The sequence below is a fragment of the Eretmochelys imbricata genome, chromosome 10 (assembly GCF_965152235.1).
Source record: "Eretmochelys imbricata isolate rEreImb1 chromosome 10, rEreImb1.hap1, whole genome shotgun sequence".
NCBI classification, from domain to species: domain Eukaryota; kingdom Metazoa; phylum Chordata; order Testudines; family Cheloniidae; genus Eretmochelys; species Eretmochelys imbricata.
In genome coordinates, this window is record NC_135581.1 from 19,604,732 (window position 1) to 19,630,012 (window position 25,281).

The following is a 25,281-nucleotide window of genomic DNA, read 5'->3' on the forward strand; positions in this document are numbered from 1 at the left end:
TCTTTTGAAATCAACCCAAGCACAGGTCCAACTAGTGCAGGTGGCTGTTCTTAATAGTTAATGCCCCAATTGTGCACTGTAGTGTGACCTACACGAACAAGTTGATGGGTTCACATGGAATCCCAGTCAAGTCAGTGGGGCTCTGCACAGGTATGGCCATCCAGCTGGGCACATCACAACGCAGGATCAAGACCCAAGACCATTCAGGGGCTTAGGGAATCATAGACGCAGCAACCTGAAACAAATCCACTGAATATGAGCAATGCAGGCGACTGCTGGATTGTCAATCCCAGAGACATATCTAGCAGCAAAAGCTTCAACATTAAATCCTTCAGTCACTTGAGCAGCCTGGAATCTGCCATAACTCTCTCTCCTCCTATTCATTACCCCCTAAAAGCTCTAGGAGAACCAAAAATATCCACCCAGTCCTATCTGTTCTACCCTGGAAGAAGGTAGAACAGGAAGGCTTCAAGCAATGTAGGCCAAGATTTTCAAACATGGCTGTCTAAAATTAGGCTTCTAAATGCATCTTTAGATATCTTAATAAAAGGGGCCCAATTCTCAGAGGTGCTGAACACCCACAAATCTCTCAGATATCAATGAGAGCTGCCGTAGGATTGCCAGGCCTCCAGGATTGTCCTGGAATCTCCAGGAATTAAAAATTAATCTTTAATTAAAGATTATGTCATATGATGAAACCTCCAGGAATACAGGAGGAGGAGGAGGAACTTGGAGTATTGGTTGATCATAGGATGACTATGAGCTGCCAATGTGATGTGGCCGTGAAAAAAGCTAATGCGGTCTTGGGATGCATGAGGAGAGGTATTTTCAGTAGAGATCAGGAGGTTTTAGTACCGTTATACAAGGCACTGATGAGAGCTCACCTGGAATACTGTATGCAGTTCTGGTTTCCCATGTTTAAGAAGGATGAATTCAAACTGGAACAGGTACAGAGAAGGGCTACTAGGATGATCCGAGGAATGGAAAACCTGTCTTATGAAAGGAGACTCCAGGAGCTTGGCTTGTTTAGCCTAACTAAAAGAAGTTTGAGGGGAGATATGATTGCTCTCTTTATCAGAGGGATAAATACCGGAGAGGGAGAGGAATTATTTAAGCTCAGTACCAATGTGGACACAAGAACAAATGGATATAAACTGGTCATCGGGAAGTTTAGACTTGAAATGAGACGAAGGTTTCTAACCATCAGAGGACTGAAGTTTTGGAATAGCCTTCCAAGGGAAGCAGTAGGGGCTAAAGATCTATCTGGCTTTAAGATTAGACTCGATAAGTTCATGGAGGAGATGATATGATGGGATAACATGATTTTGGCAATTAATTGATCTTTAAATATTCATGGTAAATAGGCCTAATGGCCTGTGATGGGATATTAGATGGGGTGGGATCTGAGTTACTACAGAAAATTTTTTCCTGGGTATCTGGATGGTGAATCTTGCCCATATTCTCAGGGTTTAGCTGATCGCCATATTTGGGGTCAGGAAGGAATTTTCCTCCAGGGCAGATTGGAAGAGGCCCTGGAGGTTTTTCACCTTCCTCTGTAGCATGGGGCACAGGACACTTGCTGCAGGATTCTCTGCTCCTTGAAGTCTTTAAACCATGATTTGAGGACTTCAATAGCTCAGACATAGGTGAGAGGTTTTTTTCAGGAGTGGGTGGGTGAGATTCTGTGGCCTGCATTGTGCAGGAGGTCATACTAGATGATCATAGTGGTCCCTTCTGACCTTAGAATCTATGAATCTATATCCAACCAAAATTAGCAACCCTGAACTGCAGATGTTCAGCATTTTGAAAATCAGGCCACTTTTATTCAGGTGCCTAAATACAGATTTGGGAGCCTCTGTTCAGTCGCTGAGATTTAAAAGTTTTGGTTTTATTTCTCTGTGTAAAGTTTTCTTCCCACCTTCAGGCCCAATTTCTGTACAAACACCAGGGCCCATGAAAGCAAAGCATTATCCAGTGTAAGCATCTGACTAGCACAGCAGTTACCTGCTGAATACCCCTTTCAGATACCACATGCTCAGACTTGTCCCCAGTGTGCCTGGCAGTTATTTCTCCCTGTAGATCCCTGTGGGAAGGAACCTTTGCTGTTATTGTGCAATTTTTGTAATCCACATACTTAAAATTTTTCAAATATAAAAAAAAAATCATTCTTCTTTCAATTTCATTACGCTAACACCCTACATCTAACTATCTGATCATGGCATTTTAAAAATACATTCCATGAGATTATACATTTAAGATTTCAGGGGGTGGAGGGAAAGGAAGTAACAGAATGCAGTTTATAGACTGAATTTAACAGACTTTATCTTTCCTCTTAATCCCTCTCCTTAACTGAGAGCTCTCCACAAGACCTTCCTGTCTCCCTGGTTCACAACCTTGGAGTAATCTTTGAGTCTAACCTCTCTTTCTCCTCCACATCCAGTTTTGTCCTTAATCCTTTCTAGTTTTGCCACAGTCTGTCCTTTATTATCTCAACTGCTAAAATTCCTGGCCATTCCCTGCTTATTTCTTACTCTGCTTTCTGGAGCTTTCTCAAAAACGTAAGAACGGCCATATTGGGTCAGAGCAAAGGTCCATCTAGCCCAGTATCCTGTCTTCCGACAGTGGCCAATGCCAGATACCCTAGAGGGAATGAACAGAACAGGTAATCATCAAGTGGTCCATCCCATCATCCATTCCCAGCTTCTGGCAAACAGAGGCTAAGGACACCGTCCCTGTCCATCCTGGACAATGGCCATCCTCCATGAACTTATCTAGTTCTTTTTTGAACTCTATTATAGTTTTGGGCTTCACAACATCCCCTGGCAAATAGTTCCACAGGTTAACTGTGTGTTGTGTGAAGAAAATACTTCCTTTTATTTGTTTTAAACCCGCTGCCTATTTATTTCTTTTAGTGACCCCTAGTTCTCATGTTATGAGAAGAAGTTAATAGTACTTCCTTCTTTACTTTCTCCACACCAGTCATGATTTTATAGACCTCTATCATCTCCCCCCTTAGTGGTCTCTTTTCCAAGCTGAAAAGTCCCAGTTTTACCAATCTCTCCTTTTTAGCCTTCCCTCCTCTCCCACCTCCAATTTATCTAAAATGCTAATGCTAAATCCACCTCTCTCTCCCCCATCTCTTTAACCATGTCATTCCCCCAGCCCCCTTGAATCTCTGTTGTTCAAACTCCTTTTAAATTGTAAATGTTTAAAAACAGCTCCTCAGCTGGTGTAAATCAGTGTAGTCCTCAACCAAGCTACAGTGATTTACTCCAGCTGAGGATCTGCTCCCTTCTCTCTGTCTTTCCTTACAGTTCAAGATAGGGGTATGGTCGATAGCAGGCTATGGCTGTGCTAAACCATTTCTTTGTGTGTGTTGTTGCAGGACTGGAATCAGACGTGGTATACAGGTAACCCAAGCTTTACCCAGTGCTTTCAGAATACAGTCATTGCTTGGATTCCCTGTGCCTATCTTTGGATCTGTTTTCCATTCTATTACCTGTTTCTTGAGCACCACAGCAGAGGATATATCAGAATGTCACACCTCTTCAAAACTAAAATGGTAATGATCATAAAAATAATACCTAGCTATGCAATATAGCACTTTTCATCTGTAGATCTCAAAACACTTTGCAAAGGAGGTCAATATCATTATTCCCATTTTACAGATGGAGAAACGGAGGTACAGAGAGGTAAAGGGATTTGACCCAGATCTCTAAGTAGGCCAGTGCAGAGTCAGATCTCCTGAGCCCCAGTCTGGTGCTTGTTCCACTAGGGTCACACTGTCTAGTATTAGAGGCTGAGTTTTTGATGCTAAGTTTACTGTGACTGGTATGAAGAATTTTATTTTTCTGAATGATTAAAACTGTCTTGATAATATCCTTTGAATCCCCCAGTCCTTCTCCTGCTTGGTGGCTAGTATGACTGCGTAGGTTACATTGCTTTTGTCTGATTGTGGTTCTCCCATATAAGTGCCAGAACCGGAGAGCCTTACCTAGTTTTTACTCCTTAATCAGGTAAGATCACTGAGCCAAGGAGTGAGTGAGTAAGAATTTCAGGATCTGGCCTAAAATGGAATAACAATCCTTGTAGCACTCTCCATCTTAGCCTGCCTCTACTTCCCAAACTGCTTCCACTCACAGTGTGTCCCAAACGCCCCTTTAATCACTCAGATACCTTACAGTACAGACTACTGTTATCATACTTATCCCTTTACAGTCCATTCCGACATGTTTGTTCCCTTGTCCCAGGTACTTGGATTCATATTGATATTACTGTGTTTTTCAAACCTATTCTACACCCTTTGGGAAACAAATCAAGGAACCCTGCGAGCTCCAGTGTTCTTCATTAGCCCAGCAGTTCTGGGGATTACAATGGTAATTCCTTTTTTTTTTTTAAACATAAAAGTTTCAATTTAACTATTATGGGGCAAAGTTGGTCTTGGCTCTCTTCCCCCTCACCATCGGTGGGTGCAGAAGACCCAACAGACAGCAGGACTGATGGGGTTCTATAGGCGAGCTGGGGTTGTCTGCAAAACCTTGTGCACTGTGGAGCTGTGCTCTATGAGGCTTCCCCTATGGTGCTGCATGAAGTGGTGGCAGGCCCGGGCTGGCATAGTGGTGTGGTCACTTAGTCCGCACCTGTATGGCTCCACTGACCCAAAACACCACGTGGGAGCTGATGCAGCAGAGGCTACGGCATCCCTGAGGTTGCGGTAGTGACTGCAGAGTGGCCCCATTCAAACAGGAGAGAGGATTCCATTTCCCACAGCCTACATGTGGTAGAATTAAATGTCACCATTACGGGAACAATAGCTCAGCCCATTAACATTAAATGGATCTGACACCAGCGGACAATAAACTCTATTGACCATTAACTTGACACTGTTCATTGTTTCTCTCTTCTTCCCAGATCCCTGCAGTGTTTCTCACCCAGTTTGAGAGGCTGAAAGGTGTTCAGTCTTCAGGCATCTTGTTGATTTTTTGGCTGCTGTCATTCCTGGCTGCTACTGTGACTGTTAGTTCTAAAATTCAACAGGTCCTGGAAGGGGTAAGCAGAACTTTCTAGTTTTAGCATGTGCCTCTGGTAAGGTCTCCCGTGTCGCCACTCTTTGCCGGCAGAAGAGAGGTCTCCTGCCAGCAAAATAAAACCATCCCCAGTGAGAGGTGGTAACTTTGTGGGCAGGAGAACATCTCCTACTGACAAAGCACCATCCACACCTGCGCTTTTCATTGGTAAAACTTTTGTCAGTCAGGGGTGTTAAAAAAAACATAACACCCCTGACTGACAAAAGTTTTACCAACAAAAGCGCAGTGTAGCCATAGCCTTAACAACAGCATGGCTCCATTTGGCCCTCTTGTTTGCAGTCTTGGCCATGAGGCCAAGAATGAAAGAGGGCAGTAGACTGAATTGCTCTCTCCAAGGAGCCACACTGAATTAGAGTTCAGAAGCATTGGCCAGGCAATTTGAAACAAATTTGAAAGAAACAAGAAACACTACCCAGGCTTCATCTGTTCTATGGGTGAAAAGAGCACTTTAATCTCCAGGCCCCACAGCGCCTTATACTGTTAAAGCTTATTCCCTTTCCCATTTGGGAATAGCTATACCTGTATAAACACATTTATACCAGTATGACTGTGTCCATACTAGAGAGACTGTATTAACTATAGGTTTCAGAGTAACAGCTGTGTTAGTCTGTATTTGCGAAAAGAAAAGGAGTACTTGTGGCACCTTAGAGACTAACCAATTTATTTGAGCATAAGCTTTCCTGAGCTACTGTCAAGGTTCCTCGCCCACTCTGAACTCTAGGGTACAGTTGTGGGGACCTGCATGAAAACCTCCTAAGTTTACCTTCAGCAACTTACGTTAAAACTTCACCAAGGTACAAATTAATTTTATCCCTTGTCCCTGGATCTCCACTGCCACCACCAAACTCTAACTGGGTTTACTGGGAAACGTAGTTTGGACATGTCTTTCCCCCCCAAAATCCTCGCACCCCACTTCCTGGGAAAGGTTTGGTAAAAATCCTCACCAGTTTGCATAGGTGACCACAGACCCAAACCCTTGGATCTGAGAACAATGAAAAAGCATTCAGTTTTCTTACAAGAAGACTTTTAATAGAATTAAAGAAATCCCCTCTGTAAAATCAGGGTGATAGATACCTTACAGGCTAATTAGATTCAAAACACAGAGAATCCCTCTAGGCAAAACCTTAAGTTACAAAAAAGACACACAGACAGGAATAGTCATTCTATTCAGCACAGTTCTTTTCTCAGCCATTTAAAGAAATCATAATCTAATACATACCTAGCTAGATTACTTACTAAAGTTCTAAGACTCCATTCCTGGTCTATCCCCAGCAAAAGCAGCATACAGACAGACACAGACCCTTTGTTTCTCTCCCTCCTCCCAGCTTTTGAAAGTATTTTGTCTCCTCATTGGTCATTTTGGTCAGGTGCCAGCGAGGTTACCTTTAGCTTCTTAACCCTTTACAGGTGAGAGGATTTTTCCTCTGGCCAGGAGGAATTTTAAAGGGGCTTACCCTTCCCTTTATATTTATAACAGCTACAGTGATGCAATCCGATGAAGTGAGCTGTAGCTCATGAAAGCTTATGCTCAAATAAATTGGTTAGTCTCTAAGGTGCCACAAGTACTCCTTTTCTTTTTGTATTAACTATACTGCTATCAATAAGGAGGTATAACGTGTGTGTGTGTGTGTGTAGACAAGGCAGATCAACTTGATTTCAGAGAGCCACTTCTGCTGTAGATCTTTTATACCAGCTGTTTTGGTTTCATTAGGATGAGCATTTATATGTTAAAATTCACTGGGGTAGATTTATGGATCTGATACTTATCAGTACTGGTCATTCTCCTACGTGATAAACCCAGCAGGTGAATCTTTCTGTAACAACAGGGAATGATCAGAGGTTCAAATCAGCACCTATATTTCATTGACAGAGAGAAGAATGGTACACTCCCACGAGACGAAGATGGTGGGAACTCACTATTGTATTGAATTAATAGTGATTGAATTAATTAATGTTAATTAGTCCCACACTCTAGGCATTTGACCTCCCATCTTCTTTTTATTGCCATGATATAATTTCCTACTCATGTCATTTTTCCCGACTGAACTGATTATGAGGCCCAAGGGGAGGTCCCCCAACCAGCTCCAGAACACACTATTTAGAATAAAACTAGGAAATAGCCTTTTTCCATTTTGAAGTCTACCCAAAGCTTTAGGTGAATGGGGAATTTATATCCTCACAGGACTCAACCCCTTGCCTTAGTTTAATTAAGCAGCCATAAACATTTACTGGAATCTGCCAGGTCAAAACCTGACACTGCCATTTTCAAAGCAGGCTAAGGGAGTTCAGCACCCAAATCCCCCTGAATTACAATGGGATTCCAGCATCTAGCTCTTTTAGGCTCCTTGGAAAACCTCAAGCTGAAATCTTTACTCTAGTCTAAACTACAGTTACACTCCAGTTCCCCTCAGTGGTTTATTAGTACATGTGTTGTGATTTTGCAGTTGCGTGAGTTTTCTGTATCAATAGCAGTAATTTAACTCTAATATAGTACACTCTAAGAGACTGGTGCAAGAGATACACATGGCACACATCCACAGCAACACTCAGAGCTTACGGCTTATACAGTGTGTGAATCCACCTTTCTTTAGTGATTTCACATGAAGTATTTTACCTCACCCTCAGCAATTCTCTTTTTTGTAGGGCTTCCCAGAGGACCCCTTCCGTCATGTCACCTCTTACATCTATTTTATCCTGCTGCTAGTAGAGGTCATACTGTTCTTCTTTACTGATTGGCCTCCCTTCTTTTCAAAAGCTGTCAATGACTCTGTAAGTATATTTGACTTCTTAAAAGCTCATCAGTCCCTTGTCTAAAACCCACTGGAAATGGGCAGTTCAGATGAATGTCTGAGATGAAAATTTCAGAGTAACAGCCGTGTTAGTCTGTATTCGCAAAAAGAAAAGGAGTACTTGTGGCACCTTAGAGACTAACCAATTTATTTGAGCATGAGCTTTCGTGAGCTACAGCTCACTTCATCAGATGTATGCATCATCATCAGATACATCTGATGAAGTGAGCTGTAGCTCACGAAAGCTCATGCTCAAATAAATTGGTTAGTCTCTAAGGTGCCACAAGTACTCCTTTTCTTTTTGAGATGAAAATGTGGCAGCTTACATACAGACTAGTTTTTAACTAGTAATTTGGCATGCCAGGATTTCTGGATCCCCAGCTTGGTTTTCAGAGGTTTCATAGATTAGAAGGCCAGAAGGGACCTATGATCATCTAGTCTACCCTCCTGTATTGCACTGAGCATAGGACCTCCCTGAATTAATGCCTGTTTGAACAAGAACGTGTCTTTTAGAAAAACATCCCACCTTCATTTTAAAATTTCCAGTGATGGAGCATCCACCACCACCCTTGGTAATTTGTCGCACTGGTTAATTAACCTCTCCATTACAAAATTGCACCTTATATCTAGTATAAATTTGTCCAGCTTGAACTTGCAGCCCTTGGAGCTTATTGAGCACCTCTAGTTCCCATTGACTTCAACTGGAATTGCAGGTACTCTGCAGCTCTGAGATGCAGTCCCGAGCTATCTCAGTTTGGTACCGAAAAACAGAGGCAGTCTAAGGCAGGTGACATGGTTGAAAACATACATCTAAAAGTTTTGCTAAACGCTCTTATTGATTCATCAACCCTTCTTTTGTCTGTTTTTCCCACCGTATTGCATTCACATTGTGAACTCATTGGGGTGAGGATTGTGGTTTTATACTTCTTCCCTGTATCTGGGCCCTGATACTTGCATGAAATTCCTCAGTAGTTCTGTAATAAAATATTACAACAGAACTGGCCAGTGAGGCAATTTAAAACAAATTATCTGATATAAGAAGGTTGCATGTCAGCCTGCATTAGTAGAAATGGGCCTAAAGTATTATTCCTACTAGCATTGTATGTTCTGTACTGTACACACAGAGAATGATGAAGGATTCCATTTTGTGTCTGACAGCCAAAACAAAGCGGCTTTAACCAATTCTATATATAGTCCCACATATGAGATTAATGTAGCGGAATAGAGGCAATTATCTAGAAACAACAGCTCTCACTAAAAGTGCAAAATTAGATCTTGATGGCAAATTGAGACGCATTCCAAGTTATTTTCACTGCCTTGCTCAGGAAGATCTGAGATGACAAGGGGAGATGTAAGTGGATCTCTCCACAGGGAGAGTACGGAAAGTCACTCCCTGAAATAATTGATCCTGAGAATCAAGTTTCAGAGTAGCAGCTGTCTTAGTCTGTATCCGCAAAAAGAAAAGGAATACTTGTGGCACCTTAGAGACTAACAAATTTATTTGAGCATAAGCTTTCGTGAGCAGCTCACGAAAGCTTATGCTCAAATAAATTTGTTAGTCTCTAAGATGCCACAAGTACTCCTTTTCTTTTTGAGAATCAAGTGTATTTTTTTTAACATGCTTCCACTTTGCCCTGCACAGGACAAATTGGAGAAAAGGGTTTACAGTGCAAATGACCAGACAGAATATAAAACCAGTGCCACAGGACCATGTCTCTGCCTGGACTGAACCTGGCATACTGGTGCTTCATATGTACCTTCTGAAAAACTAGTGACCTATCCCTATCCACACACCTCCATTTTCAGTGCTGTTACCATACCGTGCTGACATTTGCTACATGCCTTCCTAGTGCAGCCAGCATTGCATCTCCCTTCACTACAATCATGGCAGATATACTTGATCTTTTGTAAACAAGTCAGAGCCCAACTCATGCATGAAATTAGTGTTTGTGGGTCATAGTATGAAGAAAAGAGTACTGCTTGCTCCCAGCTCAGGCCTTATTCAGATTTGAATTAGTAAAGATCTGCTGCTTACAGCAGTCGTGGTCTTAATACCTTAACACAAGCAAGTTGCACATCATTTCTTGGTGGGGCAAAAGCAGGGTACTGTATTGTGTTTATGCAGTATATGGCTATTTCTACATTTGAAACTTGTCTGTTTTTCCTCTCACAGAATCCATGTCCAGAACTTGGTGCCTCTTTTGTTTCCAAAATCACTTTCTGGTGGTTCTCTGGGTAAGAAAACAAGAAGCAAGCGATGTTTACTCTAAACTATCAGATAAGCTCCATCAGCCTAAGGCAGAAGGGTCTAGATCTTTGCTGGTATTTAGGCACCTAGCTCCTTTTCAATTAAATGGGAAACAGTCACCTCTATACTTTTTAGGGTCTGGGCTGAAGTGTAAGGGATAGTGGCAAAGCTGACAAGCTCAAAGCTCCTTGCAACAAGTGTAATTCTTTCCTCAGACACCTATATTCTACTCCCCGTGGCTCAAACTGTGCTCTGAGTTACGCTAGCGCAGTAGAAGCCTGTTTCACACCTGGATTTGAAGGGGACTTGAGTGTAGAATTTCCCCAGGTAACTGGTTTTTTTTTAAATGTCCTTTGTGACGTGTTAAAATCCAGCCATTCTTCAAAATGATCACTACAATCCTGCTAACACCCCAGCTTTCTGCCAGGAGAGCCTCTTCCAATCTCTACGGGGTACCAGGGTGGCTAGAGATCATGAAGTTGCACCATCCTGCAGCTTAGTTTTCATGAGCAGAGTGGTTCCTGAAATTTTTGAGAATACTTCAAATATTCTTGTATGTTAACACTTGGCCTGTTTAGGGGGTGAGGCAGCCAGCAACCATGCAGAATGGAAGGACACTGCCAGGTACACGCATACAATGGGCCCACTCTCAGTTATGCCACGGCCCTGTCTCTGTTTCACAGGAGTCATGGGAAGCAGAATGCAAGTTTGAACAACCTCAGGGCTGATCTAATTTATGCTGGAGGGGAGACAAGGCCCCTGAATGGCCCCAAGAATATGGAAGTTGCACAGTGGGCTGAAAGACACCTTTGTCCCCACCTTTCTGTCCCTGCCCCAAGCTCAAGAACGGAGTAACTGAGAATTAGGCTCAATATGTAGGACTAATTTAAGGCCAATCAACTGAATTTTTCTAGGACACACATCGCTCTGTGCTTGTGTGTTAACCGTTTATTTTACAGGTTAGTCTGGAAAGGCTATCAGCAGCCATTACAAGCAGATGACTTATGGTCACTGATGAAAGAAAACTCCTCTGAGGAAATTGTTTCCCAGCTTGAAAGAGAATGGAAAAAGTACTGTAACAGAGCCAAGCAGTAAGTACCTGTTCTAGAGGGTGGGAGCTTCTCCTCTAGCTAGTCCAGAGCTAGCATGTTCAACATCCCAGGTGCTAACACACCACATCAGAGCCCCATTTGACACCATCTTGTTCTCATTAAAGACTAGATCGTGGGGTTTATGTGGATAGGGCCAAATCCTGGATGTCAGGAATCAGCCCATGTGAAGGCTTGTATGCTGGAGATCACCGGGAAGGGGGGACTGAGTGCGGTAGGGTGCCAAGGAAGCTGCACTGCTGCTGTTTCTATAGCTTCAGAGATGAAGGAGCCCCAGGGCCATTGTGCTCCCTATTTGCACAAGAGAATGGCCAATGGAGTCACTGCCATTGAATTCTCAACTCATTCAACTAGTGGAAGGGGGAAGGCAGCCCCTGTGGACGGAACACTCGGCAAGGAGAACTCTGTGGAGTTTCCCTTCCCTTGGGCTCTTTCCACTGCCCGGTGATCTTTTGGCCGTTTATCATGTAGATCCTAAATCTGACCCTAACTATGTTGAAATCTATTGGGGGACATCCTTTAATGTCCAGATATCCAGACCAGAACTGCTTTGGGGCAGGGACCGTCTTTTTGTTCTGAATTTTTAAAGGAGTCCTATTCCATGACTGGAGCTGTTAAGTGCTGCCACAATATAAATAAGTAATTCACTATTCAGGCCACTTTGGAAGCCCTGATTCCAAGTGTGGGGTATTTAAAGTGCTGTTGACAGCCCAAGTCAAACACTTCAGGCCTTCTCTGGATTGCAGCCAATTTTCTTTGTGTTTGTTTCTTTAGAAACACAGAATCCATCAAATACAAGAAGGATCAACAAAGTGGAGCTGGTTTGGTTGAGACAGAAGAGACCCAGGTTCTAGTGCAGCCAGAACAGAGTCAGAGTGAGCCACTCTTGAAAGCATTTTGGAACATGTTTGGAACCTATTTCCTTCTTGGTACCCTCAGCTTAGTCATCTGTGACGTCTTCCTGTTTTCTGTCCCAAAGATACTGAGGTACACGCACATTCAGGAATGACTGTCCAGAAGGAAATGCTGTACATTAGATCATAGAATATCAGGGTTGGAAGGGACCTCAGGAGGTCATCCTCAAAATCATGAGTCAGGCTCCTAAATTTAAGGAAATTGTTGTAAAAATCGTGTCTAATATCTTTGGGTTTCTTTTTACTTGGCTTGTGGGATTTGAGCTTTTAGAGTGCAGTGCACTCAGGTCATGTTTTCAAGCTTCCCTCTGTGACCAGAGGACTAGAAACTTACTCCTTATTTTTAAAATGAAAGCCGAGGCTCTTAATTGTAAGACTCCAGGAGCTGGGGCTTTAAGGAACACATCAGATATCATAAGACTCCATATGAAACTGTGGGAGCAGACAACACACTTGTAACTGTAGAACTGAATGACTCTGTGCTCTGTATCCGACGATAAATTATAAATAGTAAAATAATGCCCCCCTACAGTTGTTTAAAAAAAAACCAAAAACCTTCTTCGGGTAAGTATTTTTCTGCTGTATGAACAGTATTGGTTCAGCACCAAAATGCATTTATAGTATCACTTCAGATGAGTCAAACCCAGTTCACAGGTGGAATAAGAGATTGAAACACCATTGACTGCAGTAGAGTGGCATTTATACTACTTTTATATATACCAGCAATGAATTTGGCCACTGATTTCTCTGTGATTTCCAATCAACACATGCAACAAAAAAAGAAATGCAGTTAGGGCTGTCAAGCTATTAAAAAAAATTTATCGTGATTAAACGTGCGATTAATCACGCTGTCAAACAATAATAGAACAACATTTATTTAAATATTTTGGATGTTTTCTACATTTTCAAATATATTGATTTCAATTACAACAATACAAAATGTACAGTGCTCACTTTATATGTATTTCTTACTACGAACATTTGTACTGTAAAAAACAAAAGAAATTGTATTTTTCAATTCTTCCATTACAAGTACTGTAGTGCAATCTCTATCATGAAAGTTGAACTTACAAATGTAGAATTATGTACAAAAAAACCTGCATTCAACAATAAAACAATGTAAAACTTTAGAGCCTACAAGTCCACTCAGTCCTACTTCTTGTTCAGTCAATCACTCAAACAAACAAGTTTGTTTACATTTGCCGGAGATAATGCTGTCTGCTTCTTGTTTACAATGCCACCTGAAAGCGAGAAGAGGCGTTCGCATGGCACTATTGTAGCCGGCATCGCAAGATATTTACGTGCCAGATGTGCTAAAGGTTCATATGTCCCTTCATGCTTCAGCCACCATTCCAGAGCACTTGCGTCCATGCTGATGACAGGTTCTGCTCGATACGATTCAAAGCAGGCAGACGCATGTTCATTTTCATCGGAGTCAGATGCCACCAGCAGAAGGTAGATTTTCTTTTTTTGCGGTTCGGGTTCTGTAGTTTCCGCATCGGAGTGTTGTTCTTTTAAGGCTTCTGAAAGCATGCTTCACACCTCGTCCCACTCAGATTTTGGAAGGCACTTCAGATTCTTAAACTTTGGGTTGAGTGCTGTAGCTATCTTTAGAAATCCCACATTGATACCTTCTTTGTATTTTGTCAAATCTGCAGTGAAAGTGTTCTTAAAATGAACAACATGTGCTGGGTTGTCATCCGAGACTGCTATAACATGAAATATATGGTAGAACGTGAGTAAAACTGAGCAGAGGACATACAATTCTTCCCCAGAGAGTTCAGTCACAAATTTAACTAACACTTTTTTTTTTTTTTTAACAAGCGTCATCAGCATGGGAGCATGTCCTCTAGAATGGTGGCTGAAGCATGAAGGGACATATGAATGTTCAGCAAACCTGGCACGTAAATACCTTCCAATGCTGGCTATAAAAGTGCCATGCGAACACCTGTTCTCACTTTCAGGTGACATTGTAAATAAGAAGCAGGCAGCAGTATCTCCCATAAATGTAAACAAACTTGTTTGTTTTAGTGGTTGACTGAACAAGAAGTAGGACTGGGTGGACTTGTAGGCGCTAAAGTTTTACACTGTTTTGTTTTTGAATGCAGTTATGTAAAAAAAAAAAATCTACATTTGTAAGTTGCACTTTCATGATAAAGAGATTGCACTCCAGTACTTGTATAAGGGGAATTAAAAATACGGTTTCTTTTGTTCATCATTTTTACAGTGCAAATATTTGTAATAAAAAATAATATAAAGTGAGCACTGTACACTTGTATTCTGTGTTGTAATTGAAGTAAATATATTTGAAAATGTAGAAAAACATCCAAAAATATTTAATACATTTCAACTGGGATTCTATTGTTTAACAGTGCGATTAAAACTGTGATTAATTGCAATTAATTTTTTTAATTGCAATTACTTTTTTTTAGTTAATAGTTTGAATTAACTGTGATTAATCAACAGCTCTAAATGTAGTAGATTGTTAAGCTAGGACATCTCTGCTCCAGCACGAGAAGGAGCAGTTGAATGTTCTGAGCTGCAGTAAAATAAAACAAAAATTAGGTTGCGTGCTGCCATTGTACATACTTAGGATGCTGAGCTGTTTGTCCAGCCTTCTATTGATTTACTGACAAATATCAGCCAGTGAGAATTACAAAGCCGTAGCCTTGCTAAAGACAAGACAAAATATCCCCACTGTTTAGGCCTTTCTAAAAATACTGCCTGCTATAAGGGCCATGTATTTTGTCATCTCAGTTTGCATCCACCTGCTCAAAGTTCTCTTGCAGCCTTTTCCTGGAGTTCATCACAGACCGAGAAGCCCCAGACTGGAAAGGTTATTTCTATGCAACGTTACTGTTCCTATTAGCTTGCCTCCAGACTCTGTTTGAACAACGTTACATGTACATGTGTCTTGTATTGGGAATGAGGCTGAAGACTGCAGTCACAGGCCTAGTGTATAGGAAGGTAAGCCAGCTTTTCCCTTCGGGAGTTGATTTTCTTATCAACCACTAATGTGTTATAAGAGATGGTATTTAATAACTGCTACCCCAAATATGAATAATAGTTAAGAGCTATTTTTAGCAAATAATTCCTTGGTTACACTGCATGTGAAGGGCAGCTGCATAAATCTCCATGAGATCTGGGGAAAGCATTGTCCTGTTTGCTATTGTGAGGTTCATGGAGTAGCTCTTGCATCTAAAAAATGGACTGAAGAGCAGGAGGTAAAAGCTGTGCTTTACCAAGCAAGCTAGACATTTCATTTCTTGTTGGGCAGTGAATAGACTCATCTGCAGGGTGAAGTCACATGACCCTGAATGATGTTTTCGTTCTTGATATTACGGTGACTAGGACTTGGCCTCTTTATGAGGCTGATCCTTCTTCCCTTTGACCTCAGCATGAATGTTGGTTATTTATTTTCTGAACAGAAGCTGATTTTGACTGTTTGGGCTCTTGCGTCTCCCACCCCCACCCCATCCCACCCCCAGGTCTTGGTCATGTCAAATGCAGCAAGGAGAGCAGCAACTGTAGGAGAAATTGTCAATCTGGTATGTGTCGATGTGCAAAGGTTAATGGATCTCATTATATATTTTAATGGGACCTGGCTTGCTCCCATTCGGATCATCATCTGCTTTGTCTTCCTGTGGCAGGTAAGAGATGGTCACATCTATCCATTCCTGTTCATGAGATCAAGGGCAAAGAGAAGTTGTCAAGAGTCAGGTGTGAAGTTTGCTGCCCAGAACAATCTGAAATTTCCATCTGTCTCCTTTCCCATCCATCTTTGAGCTCTGTGGTATAAAGCACGCACACACACAAACACACACACTCATTAGAAGGATAAATGAGTTTCCCCACACATTTAAATGTGTCTTTTCATTGTTGTTTGTTATTCTTCACTAGATGCCTTGCTTTGATTCATCCTTCCATCCACACAACACACAGGTCCTGGCTTAATTTTTGTGATTCCAGTGTTCAGTCTGATCTCCTAGATAAAGACAGTGAGTGTGACTGTTCTTACAACCAGCTCATGGAAAAAGGGGGTCTTTTAGCATCGGCTCTCCTTCTGGTGGTGCCATTTAGAAGAAAAATATGTTGTCCTTTCACAATCAATACTGTGACGGGTTGGATCACAGAAACCCCCTGGGAGCTGCCACCTGATGTGCCAAGACTAATTCTGCTCCTGATTTCCTGCCCTGTCAGCTTAGGACTTCAGTGCCCTGACTGGTTTGAGCCAGACCCACTAGCCTGCTGCAAACCCAGACCCAGGTCTGAACCACGTCCGCTAACAGCTATAGGCTTAACTGAAAGCAGCTTACAGAAGTGTTCCTGTCCTTGACACTCAGATGCCCAACTCCCAATGGGGCCCAAACCCTGAATAAATCCGCTTTACCCTGTATAAAGCTTATACAGGGTAAACTCAAATTGTTCGCCCTCTATAACACTGATAGAGAGATATGCACAGCTGTTGTTCCCTTCCCCCCCCCCCAAGTATTAATACATACTCTGGCTTAATTAATAAAGTAAAAAGTAATTTTATTAAATACAGAAAGTAGGATTTAAGTGGTTCCAAGTAGTAACAGACAGAACAAAGTGAATTACCAAGCAAAATAAACTAAAACCCGCAAGTCTATGTCTAATAAAATTGAATACAGACAAAACCTCACCAGTTCCAGTAAGCTTCCTTTTACAGACTGATCTCCTTCTAGTCCGGGTCCAGCAATCACTCACACCCCCTGTAGTTATTGTCCTTTGTTCCAGTTTCTTTCTTTAGCCAGCTGAAGACCAAATGGAGGGGTCTCCCATGGGCTTAAATAGACCTTCTCTTGTGGGTGGAGACCTCCTCCTCTCTCCTATGCAAAGTCCAGCTCCAAGATGGAGTTCTGGAGTCACCTGGGCAAGTCACATGTCCATGCATGACTCACCGTTTTTACAGGCAGAAGCCACATGGTATCTTGAATGTCTCCAGGAAGACTTCTTATGCAGATTGGAGCATTCCAAGATGCATTGTTCCTTAAGTGCTTCTTGATCGGGCACTTGACTTTGCGAATTCCTTTCTCCAGGACCTGACTAAATGCTCTACTAAGGTTATTAGGAAATCAAGCCAGTACACGGCCAATATTCATAACTTTGAATACAAAAATAATATATGCATACAAATAGGATTAATAGATTCAGTAGATCATAACCTTTACATAGATATGTTACATGGCATATGTAGCATAGAACATATTCCAGTTATGTCATATATATTCATAAGCATATTTCCATAAAGCCTTATGGGGAGCACCATCACAAATACTATAACTGTTTCCAGCTCTCTGACTTTCAGGGTTCTGGTGTTCAGTTATCTGGCACAGCCTTAAAACATAGCAATGAGTATGACCTGCAACGTGAACTTTCCTACACTTTATCCTAAAGGCTGATTCTCATGAAGTCAGTGAGACAGTGAGGCAATTTGATGAGAGAGATCATTGTGATACTGTTCTGGGACCGAGGGGTTCAGAGGGCAGGAGGGGGATCAGGGCTGGGGAAGGGGTGCGGGAAGAGGTTCAGGTTCTGGCTGGGGATGTGGGCTCTGGGGTGGGGCTGGGGATGAGAGGTTTGGGGTGCAGAAGGGTGCTCTGGGCTGGGATCGAGGGGTTTAGAGAGCGGGAGGGGGATCAGGGCTGGGGCAGGGGGTTGGGGCATGGGGAGAGGCTCAGGGGTGTGGCTCCCGACCCAGCTCCCCATGAAGTAGGGCCGAGCCGCATGTTGTGGGCTCGGCCCCCGACCCAGCACCGGTCAGAGCGGGGCTGCAACTGCTTGGTATGGCTCAGGGGCCAGCTTAAAAAGGCATGCGGGCTGGATCTGGCCCGTGGGCCAGAGTTTGCCCACCAGTGTGCCAGAGGAATTAGCAATGAAGTGTTGTTCTCAAGCATGTTCCTGGATCTCTCACAGACATGACTTTGTTCCTTCAGGGAAATAAATATAATTCAGCAAAATAAAAAACATTACCACCTATGAGACAGTCTATGAAAATAAAATCACTGGGCCAAATCTCCACCCATATCATTGGCTTCAATGGGCTTACCGCGGGCTATGTGAGAGGAGGATTTGCCTCTGTGAATTCAGTACTCAGGTGTTTTGCATCAGAACAGTTGAGTAAGGACCATGATCACTCCAGAATTCTCCTGGAAGGTGGAGGCGGCAGAAGGATGAATTGGTCACAGTGTCTTAATCAAAATACTCCTGAAGGCAGAGGAGGAGGAAAGTTCTAGGATTACCCAAAGGGGTGTTAGACACAAGCCTCAAGTGGGAAAACAGGCAAAGAACAAGGTGACCAGGAAAACTAGCATCTCTACAAATATTTCACCAACGTTTCTTGAGTTTCTATAGCAGTCTCACCTCTTTTCTCCTGGCAGCTCCTGGGACCATCTGCCTTGACTGCAATTGCTGTATTTTTAATTCTTTTGCCTCTGAATTTTGTGATCACCAAGAAGAGAAGTCACTTTCAGGTACTTTTTTGCCTCCTAAAAATGCAAAATGTTGTTGGCATGTGAATTTCTGGGATTCAAGGTCTAGTATCACAGATTAAATCCCATCATTCTCACCCAAGTAAGGGCCCCATGGAGCCCAAGGATAAGGAACAAAATAGAGGTGATTACATGTAGGTATACTGTAACAGAATGCATTGCTCTGAGATGTGACTAAGTGAAAGCTCATGCTCAAATAAATTGGTTAGTCTCTAAGGTGCCACAAGTACTCCTTTTCTTTTTGCGAATACAGACTTACACGGCTGTTACTCTGAAACCTGATCGCTCAGTGTTTGTTATCCATGCTGATCGTTCTGTTTGAAAGGATCCCAGACATTCAAATCCTCTGAAGATTGCTTATAGAGCTCTCTAATAGGGTTGTATTTTGCAGGTTCATAGACCAAAATTTTAATGTTTTTCTGCTACTACTAAACAATTAACTTGCCTGAAGCTCCAAAAGTAAATATCCAACTACAAGCAAAGGGCCCACATGTTACTTAATTGCCCAGAGATCCATTCCGAATTTACAGCCAGGTTCAAAGTGGTATTCACAAAGATGGAACAGAGACATTTTCAGCATTCTTAATGACAGCCTCAATGGGCCTTTATTTTAGGAGGACCAGATGAACCATAAAGATAACCGAGCGAGACTCACCAATGCCATCCTCAGTGACATTAAGATCATCAAACTCTATGGCTGGGAGAAAGCCTTTATGGAGAAAGTACTCTGTATCCGAAAGCAAGAGCTTCAAGCTTTAAAAAGTTCTCAGATCCTCTTCTCGCTGTCTCTGTCTTCCTTCCACTCATCTACATTCCTGGTGAGCAGTTCACTCTCCTTCACAGCACACAGCCTGTTATTCCCTCAGCACCATAGCTGTGCATGGCGCTTGATAGACAAATCCAATAGACAGATGCCTGTCCAGAGAAATGTATAGTCTATTCGCCTGATTCTGCAATGGGTTCCCTGCAGGCCGATCCCTACACCCATACAGGGCCCACGAGGCCCTGGGGCTATGTGAAAGTCCAGAGGTCCACCCACATGGAGCTCACTGCAGGATCAGGGCCTCAGTATTTTTTTATAATGCACTGTTGCATTTGCTGCTGTCCCAGCCCAGCAACATACACTATCTATGATAGCCTTCTCTCTGGAGTGGAATGTTCATGTCACTATCTCACTGTATTTGCAGTGCTGCAACAATCTCAAAAGCACAATAAATGGCACATAATCAGATTGCCTTCACTGTCACCAGATTATAAAAACTTTGCTTCTAGAACTCACAGAACAACGTGAATGGGTGTGGCTGATGCCACTGGGGTTTTACAAAAATGAGTCCTGGGAGAACGATGCACCATCTGAGCACTGTTTTGCCTGTCTGTGAATACTAGTTTGCTGTCCCTTTGCTCCCTTGCAGATTGCATTTGTCATGTTTGCGGTCTACACCCTGGTGGACGAGCAGCACGTCCTAGATGCTCAGAAAGCCTTTGTTTCTTTGACGCTGATCAACATTCTCAATACTGCTCACTCTTTCCTGCCGTATTCCATAAATGCTGCTATACAGGTTAGTTGCAGGCTACGTTCTCATTTGCTTGGTTGTTACTTTCTTTTGCACATCACTGTTCCGAGGTGGGATTTCTTAAGGAGCAGGACACTCCTACCTTAGGTCATGTGGGGAAGGGCATGGGAATTGGGGAGTGGAGCATGAGGGCATGCAGCCATCCAAATGCATGGAGCCTTCTGGGTAGTGCTGTGCAGTCAATGTTTCATAGTGTATTGAGGGGGTTAGCAAGAGCAGTTTTTTCATGGTGTTTGGGTTGTCGTAATGTAATGTAATGTAACTGATTTGGATTTATATTCATTCACATGGAACAACAAGGATTATTAAGATCAGGGGCAGTCTTAGGGATAGGTTAAGTAGGCTGCCACCTATCCCATATAGCAAGACGGGACCATATCTCCCAGGATGCCACATTTAAGCATCTGACAAAATAGCATTGTGATGGCCAGACTCAGCAATGGGCCGATTCCAATCCACTCTTCTCCAGCCGGGAAGAGGGTGGGCTCCAAACTCCTGCTCCAGAAATGTTTTCTTATTTCTGCTCATTCTTATGCAGAAGGCACCACTAGATCTTGGGTGTGCCCCAGGCTCCATTATCCTGAGTGGGTGATTAAAGCAGACAGATAGATGGGGGAGGGTTCTCAGCACTAGCCCATGAGAAGAGGGGGAGTTGTGAGCGAGCACTGCTCACCCAAGCCAGGGAGATGAGGGGGAACATCTGCTGCTTCTAGCAGAAGTGGGGAAGCTGGGCCTCCCTCCTGCCCCCCAAGAAGACTGTCATTGCACCTCATTGAAAGAGCATTAGAGCCAGTGAAAAAGGATTCTGGGGCATATTTGGGAAACGATGGCCAAATGCAGACCTCCAAATAGAAAGAGGGGCTCCCTTCTAGAAGAAGAAAGGACATGGAAGGACAGAGTATTGCGGAGCTGGATGGGAACAAAGGCAGTTGGTATGGGGGAAGGGCACCAACGCCCATTGCTGCCTAAAGCACCAAGAACGCTCATCTGTCAATTTAATTTTCCACAAATAAACTGAAATCACCCAGACAATACTGTTGCCATGGAAATGACCTGAGCTGGGCATTCACTTGAATTGTAACCTGTAGCAGGGCGGCGCCTCACCCCTGCAGTGGCTCCTGCTGGTCGTCCAGGGAATTAGCGTTTCCAGCCTCCAGAGTGCCCTCTGCAGGCCGGTGTCCCGCTTGCCGCAGGGCCCGAGTCCCTCCTGGACTCCGGTGCCCCTTTCAGGCTGCGGTGCTGCCCCTGGCAGTACCCCCACAGATCTGGGTCTCCCCTCCCAGGGGAACCCCCACCCTCTATCCCCACCTCACCTCAGTCTCTGGCCACTGCCAGTCATCAGCTAGCCCCCGTTCCCTGGGCCAGACAGCAGTGGAAATGTCACTCCTCACCGGCAAGGGGGGTTTGGACCTGCTGCCTCTGCCTACCCTTGGGCTGCCCTCTGCAACCGCAGTACCTTTCTTTGGCCTTTAACAAGGCCTAGAGCCTGGGGGGTTTCCAGGCCAAAGCTCCCCAGCTCCTCTGGCCTTTCCCCAGCCCTGCTCCAGTCTTGGTTTAGCTCCTAGCAGCCAGGCCCATCCCTCTCCACAATGAGAGAGAGAGAGAGAGACTCTGTTTGCTCCTGGCCCACTGCCCTCTTATAAGGGCCAGCTGGGCCCTGATTGGGGTGTGGCGGCATCTGTGGCTGGTTCCCCAATCAGCCAAGGCTTGCTGCTTTTCCTAGCAGCAGCCCTCTTGCAGCCTCAGCCCTCTCCCAGGGCTGATTTCAAGCCCTTCATGGCAGTAGTGGGTGGCCACCCCACTCATGACCATTTACTATTTTACATCCATTGGCTGATTTGTGTGTTTTTAATTTCAGGCCAAGGTTTCCTTAAGCCGTTTAGGTGCCTTTCTTAGTCTTGAAGAGCTGGATCCAAACAACATGAGCACAGTTACCTCAGACCACTGTAAGCATTGACCTAGGGTGATTGCCCTCCGTGAGGAACGCATAGCACTCAGCTTCCACTAGCATTAATTACACACAGCATAGGGAGCGTGCACCATGTAAAATGTGGCTGCATTGCCATTAGAGCTACTCGTTTCATTCGGTTCTCTCTCCTGGATATTGATCATTTGACAGACACAATTTTTATCCTCCATGTGTATTTCCCAAGAGAAGATTTGATAGCGTTAACATTAAAATAGTCTTAATTATAATAATTAACTTCCTAGAATGCGGCCCTTAAGGGTCACTGAATAACTCAAGGAATTGGTGAGGGGCCTGCATGCCACATCCTCGGCTAGTGTGAATCAGGATAGTTAGCCAGCTGAGGACCAGACCAACAGAATCTCGTCTTTAAGTCACTAGGACAAATCTAGCCCCTGGCTAATATGCACTTTATCTATTGGTTTGGTGATCCCACTCTAGTTGCTAGTGTATATCCAGTTTACTGTGTGCACTCAGTTTGGTGATAATGGAACTGCATTTATCTTTTTTAAGCTATTGAGAATATTGATTTTTTTCATCTGCAAATAGAAACAGGTACATTTATGTACCCATCTCTAAATACGCATATATGCCTTTCATGTCTCTTTATCTGTTAGTACAGGATGGTATCACGGTAAGGAATGGAACATTCAGTTGGTGCAGAGGAAGCTCTCCTTGCATTAAAAGGTACAGGCTTTTATTTCAAATAAATATTTCCAGCGATGCAGTGATCATCATCCGTGCTGATCAACAGCCCTGCAGAGTGAATCCAGCAAGGCCAGTACAGGATAGTTAGAGGGATTTCTGATCTAAATTTCCTACATTTTGTTTTTCTAAACATAGTTCAGATTAAATTGCAAAATCAAGTCGTGCAGGACATTTATTGTACCTGTGTCCAGTCCAAATGTGGACACACTAGTAGGATGTCCCAAACTCTATAGCTGGATTCTCAACTAGGCACATGGGTGTGTCAGACTGGCAATTATCTGCCCAAACACCCACTTGTCCAAAGATGAGCTTCAGGTGTCTTAAGACAGCATGCTAAACAATCTGTTCCACCTGGCATTTAGCTGCGACACTGAGTACCTTTCCCAGACCCAACGAAGAACTTTGTATGGCTCAGAAGTTTCTCTCTCTCTCACCAACAGAAGTTGGTCCAATAAAATATTTCCTCACCCACCTTGTCTCTTTAATAAGACAGCTTCCTTTGAAAACTAGAACAGTCATGTGTCTTTCCTTTACAGTGAAATCCATTTTATGCCATTCTATATCAGCTTAAACTGACCTCACACTGCACAGCAGTTCCAGAAATGGATAATATTATAAAATGTAATAACAAAGAGTTAAGCATATGCAGTGGAAGAGGGGGATGTAAGAAGCTGATAGTAGCTGAGATGGGCTCAAGTAACAAATTTGGATCTGAATCCTGATTTTGAGCATGCCAAAGTGCAAGGATATAAAGATCCAGTACTTTGGCCGAGCTGAAAAACCTGGGGCACAGCTGGGGAACCATTGAAAGACTTACCAGAGACAGACAGGAGTGGAGGAGCTTCCTCACTGCCCTAAACGCCAGAGGCACAATGGGAACATGACGATGACAACGTTGGCTTAGACCAATCACAAATAGGTGGGCCTGTTTTAACATTAAGATCTAGATCTCAAATAGCCTCAGACAGGGTTAGAGCTGAGGTTTTGTTTAGAAGAGCCCATCTCTAGATGATAAAAAGCAGCAGTGAGCAGAATGGGACAGCGGCGTCCTGGCCAGAGACAGCTTTGACAGGGTGAGTTTTGAGCTGTCAGTAGAAAGGGATGGAAAGTTAGTGTGGAAGAAGGAGGTAGTTCGATTGTCCTGTATAACAGGGGCCTGACAACTGACAGAAGGAAAGGGAAGCAAATCTTTTCTTCTCTCTTTAAGAGACAATAGCAAAAATGTGGCTAGTTTCCCTTGCAAACGCTGCATCTGAAAAGGTACTAACCTGGGGACATACGGGGCGGTCTCTTTGCAGGATAAATCTAACCATTCCCCAAGGCTGCCTACTTGCTGTGGTTGGCCAGGTGGGAGCTGGAAAGTCTTCCCTGCTGTATGCGTTACTTGGTGAGCTGCAGAAGTTGGATGGCTACGTGGCTATTAAGGTAAAGCTCTCCCTGAGTGTTTGCTTCCAGTTAGCACATATGAACAGTTGCCATGCTGACAAGGTTGCACATGGAGTTATAGATATTTGGTGAAAATCCATCTTCTGCCAAACTTTGAGGGAGGAGGGGCAGCTGAGCAAGGAGCCCTGGGCTGGCTGCAAGTTTGCCTGTCAATTTCCTCCAGTGACTTAGACAATGACCTGGGACTAGGGGGGCTGGGTTCTATTCTCTGCTCTGGCACTGACCTTCTGTGCCAGCTTGGGTGAGTCATTTCACCTTTCTGTGTCTCAGTTTTCCCATCTGTAAAATGGGGCTAATGACACTTCCCTTACTTTGCAAAGTGCTTTGAGATCTATGGGGAAATAGCACGCTGTAAGAGCCACTTATTGTTAGTCCTTGGGTTCTCATATTTTTACATTACACAATGGCAATAAGGTAAATCTAGGGAGGTGATCGTAAAACACCATATTTCTGCTCTATCGAACATATATTTTTTTTGCTTATGAAAGAGAGAAATGCATTAGTGATTTCACCCATTTCCATTTTATAGGGCACAGTAGCTTATGTCCCCCAGCAAGATTGGATACAAAATGCTTCCGTGGAAGAGAATATCATCTTTGGAGAAAAGATGCACGAAAGCTGGTATAACAGCGTGATTGATGCTTGTGCACTGCAGCCAGACCTGGAGAGGTTCCCTGCAGGAAGTAAAAGTGAAATAGGAGAGAAGGTATTTGACCAGTTACTATCTCCCGCCAAGCTTTCCATGCGTGCCTAGTGAGCGTGGGTGCCCAGCTTGAGGGAGAGGGCAGGTACTCAGCACTTGCTGAAAAACCAGGCTCTAATTTAAAGGTGTCAGACTGGCCACCTGAAAATTGAGGCACCCCAAACTTGGAGAAATGGTTGAAAACGTAGGCCAAAATCAATAACTCCAAGCTGTTATAGGGTCCCC

General features: G+C 43.5%; 1 protein-coding gene across 1 annotated transcript in view; it reads left to right on the forward strand.

Annotated features, from left to right (window-relative positions):
• The window catches only part of ABCC6 (ATP binding cassette subfamily C member 6), a 47,097-nt gene that overhangs the window by 3,283 nt on the left and 18,533 nt on the right, over positions 1–25,281 (forward strand). Inside the window, 16 exon segments of the mRNA XM_077827757.1 lie at positions 3,386–3,562; positions 4,251–4,376; positions 4,912–5,049; positions 7,731–7,856; positions 10,050–10,111; positions 11,084–11,215; positions 12,008–12,220; positions 14,937–15,114; positions 15,636–15,797; positions 18,549–18,641; positions 19,274–19,477; positions 20,072–20,218; positions 22,092–22,179; positions 22,817–22,886; positions 24,206–24,332; positions 24,883–25,059. Of these exon segments, the coding sequence (XP_077683883.1) occupies positions 3,386–3,562; positions 4,251–4,376; positions 4,912–5,049; positions 7,731–7,856; positions 10,050–10,111; positions 11,084–11,215; positions 12,008–12,220; positions 14,937–15,114; positions 15,636–15,797; positions 18,549–18,641; positions 19,274–19,477; positions 20,072–20,218; positions 22,092–22,179; positions 22,817–22,886; positions 24,206–24,332; positions 24,883–25,059 (2,220 nt within the window).